The following is a 12,445-nucleotide window of genomic DNA, read 5'->3' as shown; positions in this document are numbered from 1 at the left end:
AATCAAGAATATATAAATCATAGAATAAAAATAAAATGAATCCAAGCATAACCCAGGTTTGTCATGGAATTCATCCCAAAAAGAAAAAGAGTCTAGAAGGCTACGACTATGACTGAAGGGAAGCAAGTCAAAGAATTCATTAATGGGCCAAGCGAATATTTGGAAAAACTTAAACAAAAAAAAAGGGATCATTAATTTATAGTTTAATTTTAATTGAGAAAGAGTGTACACAATGAAGACAACCTAAGACCATCCTATAATTGTGTACACAATGAAGAAAATCTAAGACCATCCTTCATCAACCACAGTTAACTTTCACGCCAGCCCGCCCTCTCTCTCTCTCTCCCGCCCGCCCGCCCGCCTGCCCTCCCTCTCTCTCTCTCCCCCTCCCGACAGGCCCGCCGCCCACATTTTTTAGCATGCCAAAAACAGAAGGTATCGAAAAAACACTTTCATTCATATTTTCTTGCACAACATTATCTACATTCTTTATTACACAAACAACATGTTTATCATTGACAATCACTATATTCACACAAACTGCATGATCATTTACCAATTGCCTTTAGAAACACGAAATATAAAATTGTCCTTGCAATCTTCCTCACCAGCGGCGGAATGTTCCTTGCTTGCCGCGGAGGAATGTTCCTTGCTTGCCGCGGAGGAGGCGTCGGAGGGACAGTCTCGTACTGGGTTCTGATTTGGAAAGAACCTGTTTAAGAGAAATCTTGAATTTGGATCTCTTCACTGGGAAACGGACGAAATGTGGTAGGTGCTTGGGCATTCTGGGAGGAAGGTCTGATCGTGTGGATACTTGAGGTATGAAAACCCTATTTGGTTCCATTTGTGAGAAATTGAAATGAATTTGAAATGGGCGGGAGGTAGAGCCTATATATATACTCTGAAAAAATACTCTTGAAAAATAAAATGTGTAAAATACTCTGAAAAATAAAAGAGTTAGAAAAATATCTTTTGATTTAAAAAATAGCAAGCAACAGTTATTCAAAATTAGCTCTTTTGTGGGTGCTAATTTGACATCCTGACATGATTATCAACTTGTGATTTTTCGCACTTTATTGAAGTTCCTTTAAAAATAACTCATGGGGTTTTTGTCGAATTTGATGAGAGTCACTAATTTGATTGAGTTATTGAGTATTGGTTTTTGTCGAACAGGTATAGTGCTGGAATCTGGTGATGGGGTCAGCTACACTGTTCCTATTTACGAGGGTTATGCACTCCCCCATGCTATTCTGCAGTTGGATCTTGCTGGTCGTGATCTTACGGATTATCTCATGAAGATCCTGAATGGAAGGTACAAGAAAAATGTTGGTGAAGTAAAGGAGAAGGATTTTGCTGGTCGTGATCTCACGGATGACAGAGGTTTCGAGTTCACCACCAGCGCAGAACGGGAAATCCTTCGAGATGTGAAGGAGAAGCTTGCATACGTCGCGCTTGATTTTGAGCAGGAACTGGAGACTGCAACGAACAGCTCTGCAGTAGAGAAGAGTTACGAGCTGCCTGATGGACAAGTTAACACTATTGGTGCTGAAGGGTTCCGCTGTCCGGAAGTGTTGTTCCAGCCATCATTGATTGGAATGGAAGCTGCAGGCATTCACGAAACTTCCTACAACTCCATCATGAAACGTGATGTGGATATTAGGAAGGATCTCTACGGAAACATTGTGCTCAGTGGTGGATCGACTATGTTCCCTGGTATTGCTGATCGTATGAGCAAGGAAATAGCAGCTCTTGCTCCAAGCCGCATGAAAATTAAGGTAGTGGCGCCACCTGAAAGGATGTACAGTGTCTGGATCGGAGGGTCAATCCTAGCATCACTGAGCACTTTCCAGCAGGTGATGCTTATTTATCCTTGTAAAATGAACCCTCATATTCATCTAATTACTTTCCTTTAGTAAGGTCTAAAGATGATCCAAAAGTGTGCCAAACAATCTTCATGTCCGTCGTCCAGTATGTTACTCATTCCTTATGTGAAATTGCAGATTTCGTTATGCCTAAGAATTAAGGCCAACAAATCTTGTTGAAAATCAATACCAAAATGGGATCTGTGTCACTGCTTCCATTCCATTATATTATTTTGATTCATATCTGCCTTTGAGTTGTATGTTGGGGACGATTCTTTGTAAGACAAATGGCTTAGATTGAATGTGATAGGGAGCCGGGGTGGGGACGGCTTCGGCAACTGACTTTTGATATCACTTGCCACAAAATAAACTTTGAATGACTCAACTTGACAAGTTTAAGACAGGCCAAGGGACAGGTTTCCTGTGTGAAGGACAACACAAACTAAAATCTAATATTATGAATTAACATTAATAATCAAAATGATCTTGAATGACAAATTTTACCGAATTTGACATGAAATCGGGGGGGTTGGAAGACTAACAAAGTGCCAGAAACGGATGTGATTGTCTCACGTGATTCAGAGGAAGATAGTAAAATACAAGGCAAAGATACTTTCTCCATTAAAAACTATAAGAAATAGCTGCTGTAGTTTCTCATACTTTTGCATCTAATCCTCCCGGAGGTACGAAGACCACATCGTTCCACTTGGAGTTTGAGCAATGCTGCAAAAATGTGTGTTAAGTTTGCTAAAAAAGAAAATATGTCCAGGAAACATTTACATGTATAGATAGTCACCTGCATATCTTGTATTATTTCTTCTAGAGGGGTCACCTATATACATAAACACCACCATTTTCATATAGGCAGCTTACATCAGAATTCCGTAATTAATGTAATAGAATTTACCTCAATGATTTGGTCCAAATCTGGTATCTTGTTTCTCAATCTTTTCTCTTCTTCACGTAGTGCTTTTTCTAAGTCCTCCTAATTACCAAGGATCCATCATAATAAATATCGAATTAAATAACTCAATTAATTAAAGGGTAAAATACAATTTGCCCCCTAAACTATTCGTCATGTAACATTTACACTCCTAAACTAACAAATATAACACTTTCCCCCTTGGTTGAACATAAATGCCACTCATGTCTTGGATAATTATATTATTTTCAATATATTTTAGTATTTTATGCATTAAATAATCACCAAATTATTTTTTAATTTAATTTTTTTAATAAGTAAAATATTTACATATAATATACATAGTAGATACACAATAAATATAAAATAACTAACAATTCATATATGCTTCTTAAGAGAAATTGACAAATATATATATATATGCTTAACCAAAAGCTGAATATTTTTAATAAAAAATTAATAAATAAATTTTATCATATCTTTAAAACAAATAAATTAAAAAACCAATATTTGATTATTCATTTTATCTAAAAGAATAAATAGTTAATAACTTAATTTTATCATCAAATTAATAAAATACTTTCATGAAATTTTTTATGTGTATTTATTGTACTCATTTATTAGTTATCTTTGAGTTTGTAAAAAAAATCAAACTATTTAACTCACTAAGTATATTTTACTGTATTATAAATAAAAAAATATTTTTTTCAATTAAGAAAATTTTAATTAAACTTAAAATACAAAATTACTTAAAAAAGGAAATTCTTTGAACTATATATATATATATATATAACATAAGGATAAGATTCTCTAAAAATGTAATTGTGAAGCGTAAGTATTACATTGTTAGTTTATGGAGTAATTATTATATGATGAATAATTCAGGGGCAAAGTATATTTTATCCTTAATTAAAATAACTTGATTATAAAATTACCTTTCTAAAGAAAGCTGAAGGTGGATTACCGGGGCTCCCCTCCACCCTCATACTTGCAGCTTTGGACTAATTAAAACACCAATTACAAAACACGTACGTACAGAAAGCGTCGTTAATTTATAAACAATAATAAATAGGACAATTAAGAATGTAAAAATATAAAATACGAGTAAATAATTGAGTGAACCTGGAAAATGGGAACCCCTGTAAAGCTCTCATCATTACCAGCCTTGTTTCTTCCCTCTCGCTTCCTAATCAACTTAGAAAGGGAAAAACAAATTACTATTAATGACTGTATATGGTTAAAAGTTGTGGTACGTAATTATTATTACCAATGTTAAAAATAATCAGATTTGAATCTAAAAGATATGGTATGTAAATTAAAATAATAAATATTTGGCATAGGATAATTGATTAGTAATTTGGGATTACCTGCACTGCATTTTTGATTTGAGATATATCAGGTATCAGCCTAACATTAGTAAAACTGTACTGCTCAGGACTCATCCACATTTCAATAGGCTGAAATTAGAAGCTTTGTAATTAGAGAATTGAAGAATGTTAATAAAAGTTAGAAAGGAATTTGAGGATTAATAACCTCAGAAAGTGGAACAGGAGCGACTCCAGAACACCACTCCAGTAGTCCGTAGTCGTAACACGAAAACAAAGCGTCGCAATCTGCTTCATTGAAGAAGTAGAATGCAGCATTTCTATTCACTACTTGAGAACCAGATTGGACACAGGTGATACCACCAGAAAATCTATAAACAGGGACATTAGCAAATCGCTGTAGGATTGTCACTCGGGAGATAGTGTACACGGTGACAGTTTTGGAGTGTCAGTCGAAATAGGAAAGACGGAGGGATGGTTTGCGTAACTTAATTATATCTTACGAGTGTATAATATTTATATATATTATATTTTGGACTATTGATGAGTTTAGTTAAACTTTATATATTTAAATATTATATCAAAAGAATACAACGAACCGTATTTAAATACAATGTAACCGATGCTGCATAACGCCATTTTTAACGCCAAAAGCCTAAAATTATAATTAAATGCAAGCAACACATATTTATGAAGGGTAAATCAGAGAGAAAATTACGCATTCAAACCCATTGGTCTTTCAAAATGAACACTTGTTCAAGAAATGCTTTCGTGCTAACTTTGAGCATTGCTCTGTGCTTCTTGTTCCTTTTCCTTGCACCAGCATATGCCCAGAAACATCACAAACCAGAGCTAAAGCCAAAACAAGTTCCACAACCAAGTCCACAGCCTAAACCAAACACAAAACCCAACTCAACCTCATCAAAAACCAAACCCAATGCAACTTCACCATACCATTTTGTCAATCACTTCTGCCTCTCCAGGAGACTTGACGTTAAAACAACCTTCTGCTTGCAGGTTTTGAGATCGAATCCCAATAGTACAACGGCAAATGATAACCAGGCACTCCTGGACATTGCTGCTGACTTGGCAATACAATTCGGCAACAAAACCATAATTTTCCTGAAACAGTTGTTCAAAGACAAGACAACAAAGCCAAACTTGAAGCCCGTAATTGAGGAGTGCCTGTCAGCTTACGATGGTTATCTCGCACAATACAAGGTGCTTGTGCAGGAAGCAAAAACTGAGGCTCAGCTGGGAAGCTACGATGCTGAATTAGCCAAGATTGAGATAAGCCGGTGTGTTAACGCTGTGGCTAAAACTAAGAATGCTGATATTGAAGCACAAAACAAAATTGCCCTGGACTATGCTAAGCTTTCACAGAATATTGCTGATTCAATAGACGAATAAGTCTCCATCCTGAATTAGATGTTCTGGAGGAAAGAACAGCATAGTACTAATCAAAATGGAATGTTCCCGTTCAGACTACATAAATAGCGTCAGCACAGAATTTTATTACCTTCCAACTGCCCTGATCCTATGTGAATTACGTAATTGAATACAGAAACTTGTGTCAGTTCCAACTCACACTCCTTGAATTACCTTAAGCGGCCATCATTACTGATGCAGCAAGCATTCATCTGCTCTTAGATATCAAATACATCAGACAAGAAAAGATCATTTCAACTATACTTGCTTTTATACATTACATCTTAGAATTTAAAATAAAGTGTACTATCTATTTGGTTGAGCAAGAGATCTCAGGTAATAATGCACCACGCATCCGCAGAGGACCATTGCCTCTTCGTCCTTTTCCTTCTGTTGTTTCTCACAAAATAGATGACTAATACCAATCAAGAGATATTGAAGACTTGCCTATATACTATAGTTCCATATTTCCCTTGAACGCATCAGAATAAAGAAAGTGTTAAGAAACTAGTAGGGGGCCAACAATCCAATGAAAAAATGGTCTGGTAAAATGAATAATAATAAAGTTAAAAAAAGCTGATAGCTTCAAAAGAGTCATTTACACCCACTCCAATCTGCCCTGGTACTCCACATGCTGTTGAATTTTACCATTTGCTAAGAGTGCCTGATTCACCACCTTAGCAGGTCTAGTGCTATACTTCACTTCAAATCTTGGTAATTTTCTAATATGTTCTCCGATGTTTTCTCGCGTATTTGGAGAAACTTCATCAAGGAACTCATCAGCAACATCTCCATCTTCATCTATTCTAAGGTTCCTCGCATACCATCTCAAACCCTGAGCAATCAGGAATGATTATTAAAAGGTCTACACACTAACACTTAGAAGTATCAAATATGCAGCAGTAGACATAGTTATATGAATCTGTTATAACGCATAGAAAAGATAGTTACTTAGACATCTACACAGGATTAACGAAAAACTGGATAAAAAACTTTGGCTGCTTCCTATTCAGTAAGTCATATGCACAGCAGTGACTGAATATCTTAAACATAAGAGGAGTATATCCAAGGAAAACACATAGAACCAAAGGATATCAAAATAATACAATTTCTGACTAGGTTACTACTTGTGGGGCACAATAAGTACACAAACACACAGTCTAGCATTTTCAACTTTGCAATCTGAAGGCCGGGGACGATCTTGTTAATGACACCCACAAGAATTTCAGAAGGTAGTTTTCAACTTCTAGCTCCGATCATCAACCTTTTTCACTTTGCAAGCTTTAGCTACTAATAAAAGCCCCTGCATTCCAAAAATCATCAACTCTCATCCACCTAACCCCATGCAGATTAGTCCAAATCGTCATCATGAAAACCTAAGTCAGTACAATGAGACCACCAAACTCATGCCCGACATTCAAACGCTTAATATAAGTAAAATTGCAACCAATAACGATAACAAACATTGAAAAGAAAACAACTTGAACGCAACTAACTAAGGGAAAGAGTGAATTTAAAGGAAAAGAAAACGGCAAAACGTTCTCATTTCCCCTAATTAAACAGACCTGAACTCCCCCATCCCCCGCATGGCAGAATACGAGAAGGGGTGGGTTTTGGTCCCGCTCGAGTGGGGTACTGAAGTCTTTACGGGGCATGCTGACATAAGCAGCAGCGGAGTCGTGATGATGGTGCCGCTGCTCTCCATTTCTCGTAATTCCTAGAATCAGCCATAGTCTTCTCAACAATCCCATCCCCACTCCACCACTCACTGCATATACATACACATATCACATACAATACATAGATTTGTATATAGATATTGGTTGAGCAAACATGGATTTTGTGATTGTGCAGAAGAAATTGGAATAAGAAATCCCAAAACTTTAAGCAATATACATATATATATACGTTCGGGTTGAAAATAGAAGCCCAATCGTGTAAAAGGACAAGATTGGGCCTAACAATCTTTTGAGTAATTGAGCAATAGGGCTAAATGGTTTAGATGAAAGCCCAATATGGTACACTGATAAATTGGGCCTAAACTAAAGCTATTGGGCCACCCTCATTTTTTTATCCAATTGCAAATATTGCATCATCCTTTTGGTTCTCTAATCACTTTTGCTCGTCATATACGCAAACGTAATTTCATTGACTATTCTAAGCTAAATATTATTGTTGAATTCCGGACAACATTGGCAACTTCACTAATTACCTACTTTAGATTGTCTTTTCTCTTTTATGTTTCATATAACATTTTATTTTGAAAAATTGTCTAAAACCTACAATCTCATTTCAAATACTTGTTGTCATACGACATTTTACACTCGGAATAAATGTGAAATACTTTAATAATAATGATTTAAATTTTTTGAATCAAAACAAAATAACTCAGTAGTATTAGAAAGTTCAAACTTTAAAAGATTAGGGGTATATTAATAATTTGTGTTCAAACTTTAAAAGATTAGACGTATATTAATAATTTGTGACGAGACATAAGTAAAATCGAATTAGGTTTTTTTTTTTCCTATTAAAAGGGGAATAAAGTAATGATCAAAAGTGTCATTCATCATAAGTCCTATTAATTTTATTGAGTTGGGACTTAACTTCAAAGTAAAAGAAAATTGAGCATCAATTGGACCCGTTTATGTTGCTGATTCGGGTCTTTACCTCAATAAAATGGATGCCACCACCATGTGAAGATCATCATGTCATAAACCAGTCCCTACCAACTTCAGCTGTCCTTTCATGATTCCTAGCGTGATGTCTATACATATATATCGCACAATCACATGCACCTCACCAACCATTTCATGGACGCCGTCTACATTATTATTCCCCTACTATGAAAAAGAAAAGGGATAGACTACATTGACATTGCATAGAGTTAGATTAAAATACATAAATATTTCATATTTGTTTATAAAATTATAGTCATATCTTTTGAAGTTGTAGTTGTAATTATAAGTATACCTTTTGAGATATATTACACTAACACCCCTATAAAGCCGTACCAATAATTTTTGTAAAATGCAGAAAATATTAATTTGTGTATTTGAACCTAAGATTAAAAAATCATTGTAAATTCACCCAAAGAAAAAGAAAAAGTGAGCTGCCAAAAGTTGAATACTACTTTTTCATGGGCATGCAACGGGAACCGAGGCTTTTTCATGCCTTTAACAAGCATATAAATGATGAACGTAGTCACCATTCACAGCCCACAAAACCTGGCTATAACCAAGATCCGAAGATGGAGAAGAGCAGGTCATCTGAATTCGGGTTTGAAGACCGAACCGACCCGTATACGTTCAATGGTCCGAGGGGGAAGGGTCCGTCAAGTGATCCGGAAGTGAAGAGGAAGAAGAGGATTGCTGGGTACAACATGTTCACAACAGAAGGTAAAGTGAAAGCGTCTGTGAGAGAGAGTTTGAAGTGGATCAAGACCAAAATCAATGATATTCGTTACAGTTTGTAACCATTTTAAATTTTATGTAGTGTATATAAATAATTAATGAGGAGTACGTGATCACATCATCATCTCTTGCTCCTAATTCCTGTCTTGATTTTGTTGTCTGTGAGAGACACAACAAGAATCTATTCCTCTTCTTTGTTGATTTGGGTGTTAAGAGCTTTGGAATTTATAAACAGACTATATTGGCCTCGATACTATTTATTTATTTTATATGTTTCAGGATGAAATTTACGATTAAAGTATGGATATTGACGCATGTGGGAGAAATTAATGTTTTATGTGTTGAGTGTATAGATAATTATCATATATATTTATTTTTAAAATATAGGATATAGATTAATTATTTAACTAGCCCTCGTATTAAATAACGGGGGTAAATTTTATAAGATCTAAGCTCTATATATGAAGATTTTTCAAAAATAGCATATAGATTAATTATTTAACTGCTCCGACGAATTAAATAACGGGTGGAACATTAATAAGATCTAAAGCTCCAATCAAGATTTGTGATTCGAGTCAGCTCTCCACAGCTTCCGCGCATCATGACCATTACTGGGCTCCTATTAAGATCCAGTTCGCTAAACATTTGGGCTAAGGACTTAGATATGTCCGAGCAGCACACGGCAGATCAACAAAGCCCAGTCCAAGACTTGAATAGGTCTTTGACTTTGAGCACCCAAAGAAGATTTACTTTTGCCAAAGAATATATATCCATGTAAATGACCAAAATACATATGATGATTATTTATTTTCCCTTGATTAAGAAAAGACAACATTTAATCATCATACATCCCAGAATTGGTTCTTTGTCATAATTCCATTGTCTTTCAAGAATGTAAACAAATATCAAGAATTGAATCATGCTAGTGCACTTGAAATTTTACTACCTTTCATGTTTGTTATCACTCAAGAAACTGAATAAATCACCCAAATGGAGTATTTATATAAACTTTTATACATGATTACACAAGTTAAAAAGTGGGGAAGCTGAAGGGGAGGTAGAAGATCAATTCTCATTCAAGATCTAAAATTCCGAAGTTGGAGAGCAGGATTTTAACTTGATCCACAAAGTCTGAGCCTGTTGCATATTCTGTCAACATTCCCACAGCAAAACCAAACATTGCCCACCTGCTCAAACCATATTTCCAACACAGAAACAATCATGAAAATGGCTAACCAACTCAAGCAAATGTATGCTTATATGCTCCTTCTGGAAACATCATTAAGAAAATGGTTTTGGTTCAGTTTGAGTAAACAAGATCCTAGGAAGAGCAAGATAGTCAGGCATAATGACGTATATCAGGAATATATAATGTGAATTAAGTAATTCTTTTATAGAATTTTTCTTCATATGGATCGAGTTTAAAAATACCACATGACACCAATCATGTATAGATTTCACTACTGACGCAGTATAATTTACACCATTTTCATGTTATCAAACCTGGTCCATATAAGAAAGTCCCCCATTTATCGGGCACATGTAGTAGCATGACTTGTGCTATAAAGTTGTACTTGTTAAGACTGTTAGTTCAAGTAAAACGAACGGTTACAATGGGTGGCAAAATTACTATAAAGAATCAAGCCATTTATGCTTAGTGGAACTCAAGAAAACTAAAGCTAACTACACTTTGGCAAATCTCCACAGACTAATCATATTGAAACCAGAGTAATTGCAGGTCTACAATCTAACGAATTCAGCAAGCAACTAGAGAGCTGGTCATCTTAGTTCTAGCACACAGGAAGACATCTGCTGACCTAGCCAATAACCTGATTGTGCCTTGCAAGAAACTAGTGAAGAAAAGTTTATCTTCGTTCATGAACCATTACTCGGCAATTTTTATGTTTGCTTCTTTTCTTTTCTTGGCTCATTGTTAACCCCAGTTATAGTTCAAAATCCTTCTATAAAGAATTTTAGAGTATCAAATAAATCTCCAATTCAAGAATAGAGCCTAAAAGTAGGGTGTCACAAGAATGACAAACAAATCAAGTATAGATAGAATTTAGACACTCATTTTCTTTTCTACGATTTGCAATTCTAATGTCAGAGACCTAAGCTCTCCAAATGCAACGTGGGGAGAGATAAACCACGAATCATTTCTTTTTTCCAAAATACTAAAATTTCATTAAAGACTGGATTTTTACATTCTCAACAACTTAAGTTGAATATCTAATTCCTGCCTACAGAATAACAACCTGCCAATCATAAATTGACGCAAGCTCACAGCATTAATGTGAATCAGTATCAATCCAATTCAAGAAGATAAAATAACTACAGACAAATAACCAGAAAAAATTAGCATCTAGAATCTAAAATAAAAGAGACAAAGGAAAGGGTCGCAATGACTTCGTCATTACCTGCCATTGGAGATTTCATTCTTTCCAATGAACCCAAAGAAGGGACCTTGATTGGCTTCCTCAAGCTTCTTCTGCTTGAAATACTCTTGAAGCTCTTTGGCCTTCTGCCTCTGGAACTCCAAGGTAATCACACCCTTGTCGCCCACAGCAGCAGCAGCCGGCTTGGGAGGCGCGCTCGGTGGCTGAGAGGAAGTGGGCGGAGAAGTTGGTGGTGGTGGAGATGGTGGGACGGGCTTTACAGGTGCCGGAGCCACCGGCCTTCTTAAAGGGCCCTCAGCTTGAGAGCTTCTTATGGTGAATCTGAACGTGGAGGAAGAAGAAGAGCGGGCGGAAGAAGAGCATGATGATGGAGTTGGAGATGAAGTGTTGGGGATTTTGATGCATGGGAATGAAGGCGATGATGCGACTGACATTTCTGCCCTGGCCTTGTTCTATTGTTTGTGATATTCTGTAATTCTGTCCGGCTATAGCTGTATGTATGGATGTACTTTTCTTGAATGGTTAGGGGAAGAGGAGATTGTAAATCAGTGATAGTTTGGGAGTGGGACGGTTGTGGATAAGATGCAGCCAAGTTTCTGCAAAACTGGTGGTTATATTTTAAGTCAAATGTCTAAATTGCCACAGGGAACAAGGACACGAAGGTGGGAAATGAAAATTTTCAGGGATACAGTGATTGCACAAAGTAAGCATATGCAAATTATGAAAAGTGGGCAAAAAGCAATTGGTATTGTTGTAGATTCAGGCTGGCCAGAACTATTCAACTGACACGGTTGAGATTAAGCCGATGAGTTAGGCAGTATCAAGTTCATAAAATTGGTATTTTCCCATAATTTTCCAGGCATCTGTTATGTAAATATCAAATCCGTCAATGTTTTGCTTGGCAGTTAGGACAGGCTTCCTAGAGTTTCAAACTTCAGTAAGAACATTCTAAGAGTACACCAGGGGACATGATCGATAGTCCAGAGTACCAAAGAGATGAAAGCCTGAACACTCATAGTCGGTCCATGGGATTTCTTTGATATTCCTGCAGCAAATATCTGTAGGATGATGAACTTCCACAAAGGAAATCATAACTATGTAG

The 12,445-nt window shown here is 36.1% G+C and overlaps 3 protein-coding genes across 3 annotated transcripts; 1 reads left to right on the top strand and 2 right to left on the bottom strand.

The window, feature by feature from the left end:
* The first annotated feature begins 1,100 nt into the window (after positions 1 to 1,100).
* LOC105159388 (actin-104) lies at positions 1,101 to 2,078 on the top strand. Its single transcript, XM_020692871.2, has one exon. The coding sequence runs from the start codon at positions 1,101 to 1,103 to the stop codon at positions 1,911 to 1,913; it is 813 nt and encodes a 270-aa protein (XP_020548530.2). The 3' UTR covers positions 1,914 to 2,078.
* A 3,689-nt stretch (positions 2,079 to 5,767) lies between these two features.
* On the bottom strand, positions 5,768 to 7,408 carry LOC105159387 (uncharacterized). The gene is made up of 2 exons (XM_011076435.3): positions 7,103 to 7,408; positions 5,768 to 6,372 (listed from the first exon to the last, which is right to left on the bottom strand). The coding sequence occupies exons 1-2, from the start codon at positions 7,286 to 7,288 to the stop codon at positions 6,136 to 6,138; spliced, it is 423 nt and encodes a 140-aa protein (XP_011074737.1). The 5' UTR covers positions 7,289 to 7,408; the 3' UTR covers positions 5,768 to 6,135.
* Positions 7,409 to 9,859: 2,451 nt separating this feature from the next.
* OHP2 (one-helix protein 2) lies at positions 9,860 to 11,942 on the bottom strand. Its single transcript, XM_011076434.3, has 2 exons — positions 11,365 to 11,942; positions 9,860 to 10,134 (listed from the first exon to the last, which is right to left on the bottom strand). Exons 1-2 carry the CDS (start codon positions 11,775 to 11,777, stop codon positions 10,020 to 10,022), a joined length of 528 nt encoding a protein of 175 aa, XP_011074736.1. The 5' UTR covers positions 11,778 to 11,942; the 3' UTR covers positions 9,860 to 10,019.
* Between the last annotated feature and the right edge of the window lie 503 nt (positions 11,943 to 12,445).

This window comes from Sesamum indicum, linkage group LG3 (assembly GCF_026168435.1).
Source record: "Sesamum indicum cultivar Baizhima isolate 11 linkage group LG3, ASM2616843v1, whole genome shotgun sequence".
Taxonomy (NCBI): domain Eukaryota; kingdom Viridiplantae; phylum Streptophyta; class Magnoliopsida; order Lamiales; family Pedaliaceae; genus Sesamum; species Sesamum indicum.
Note: the sequence above shows the minus strand (reverse complement) of the source record. Positions and strands in the feature narration are given on the sequence as shown.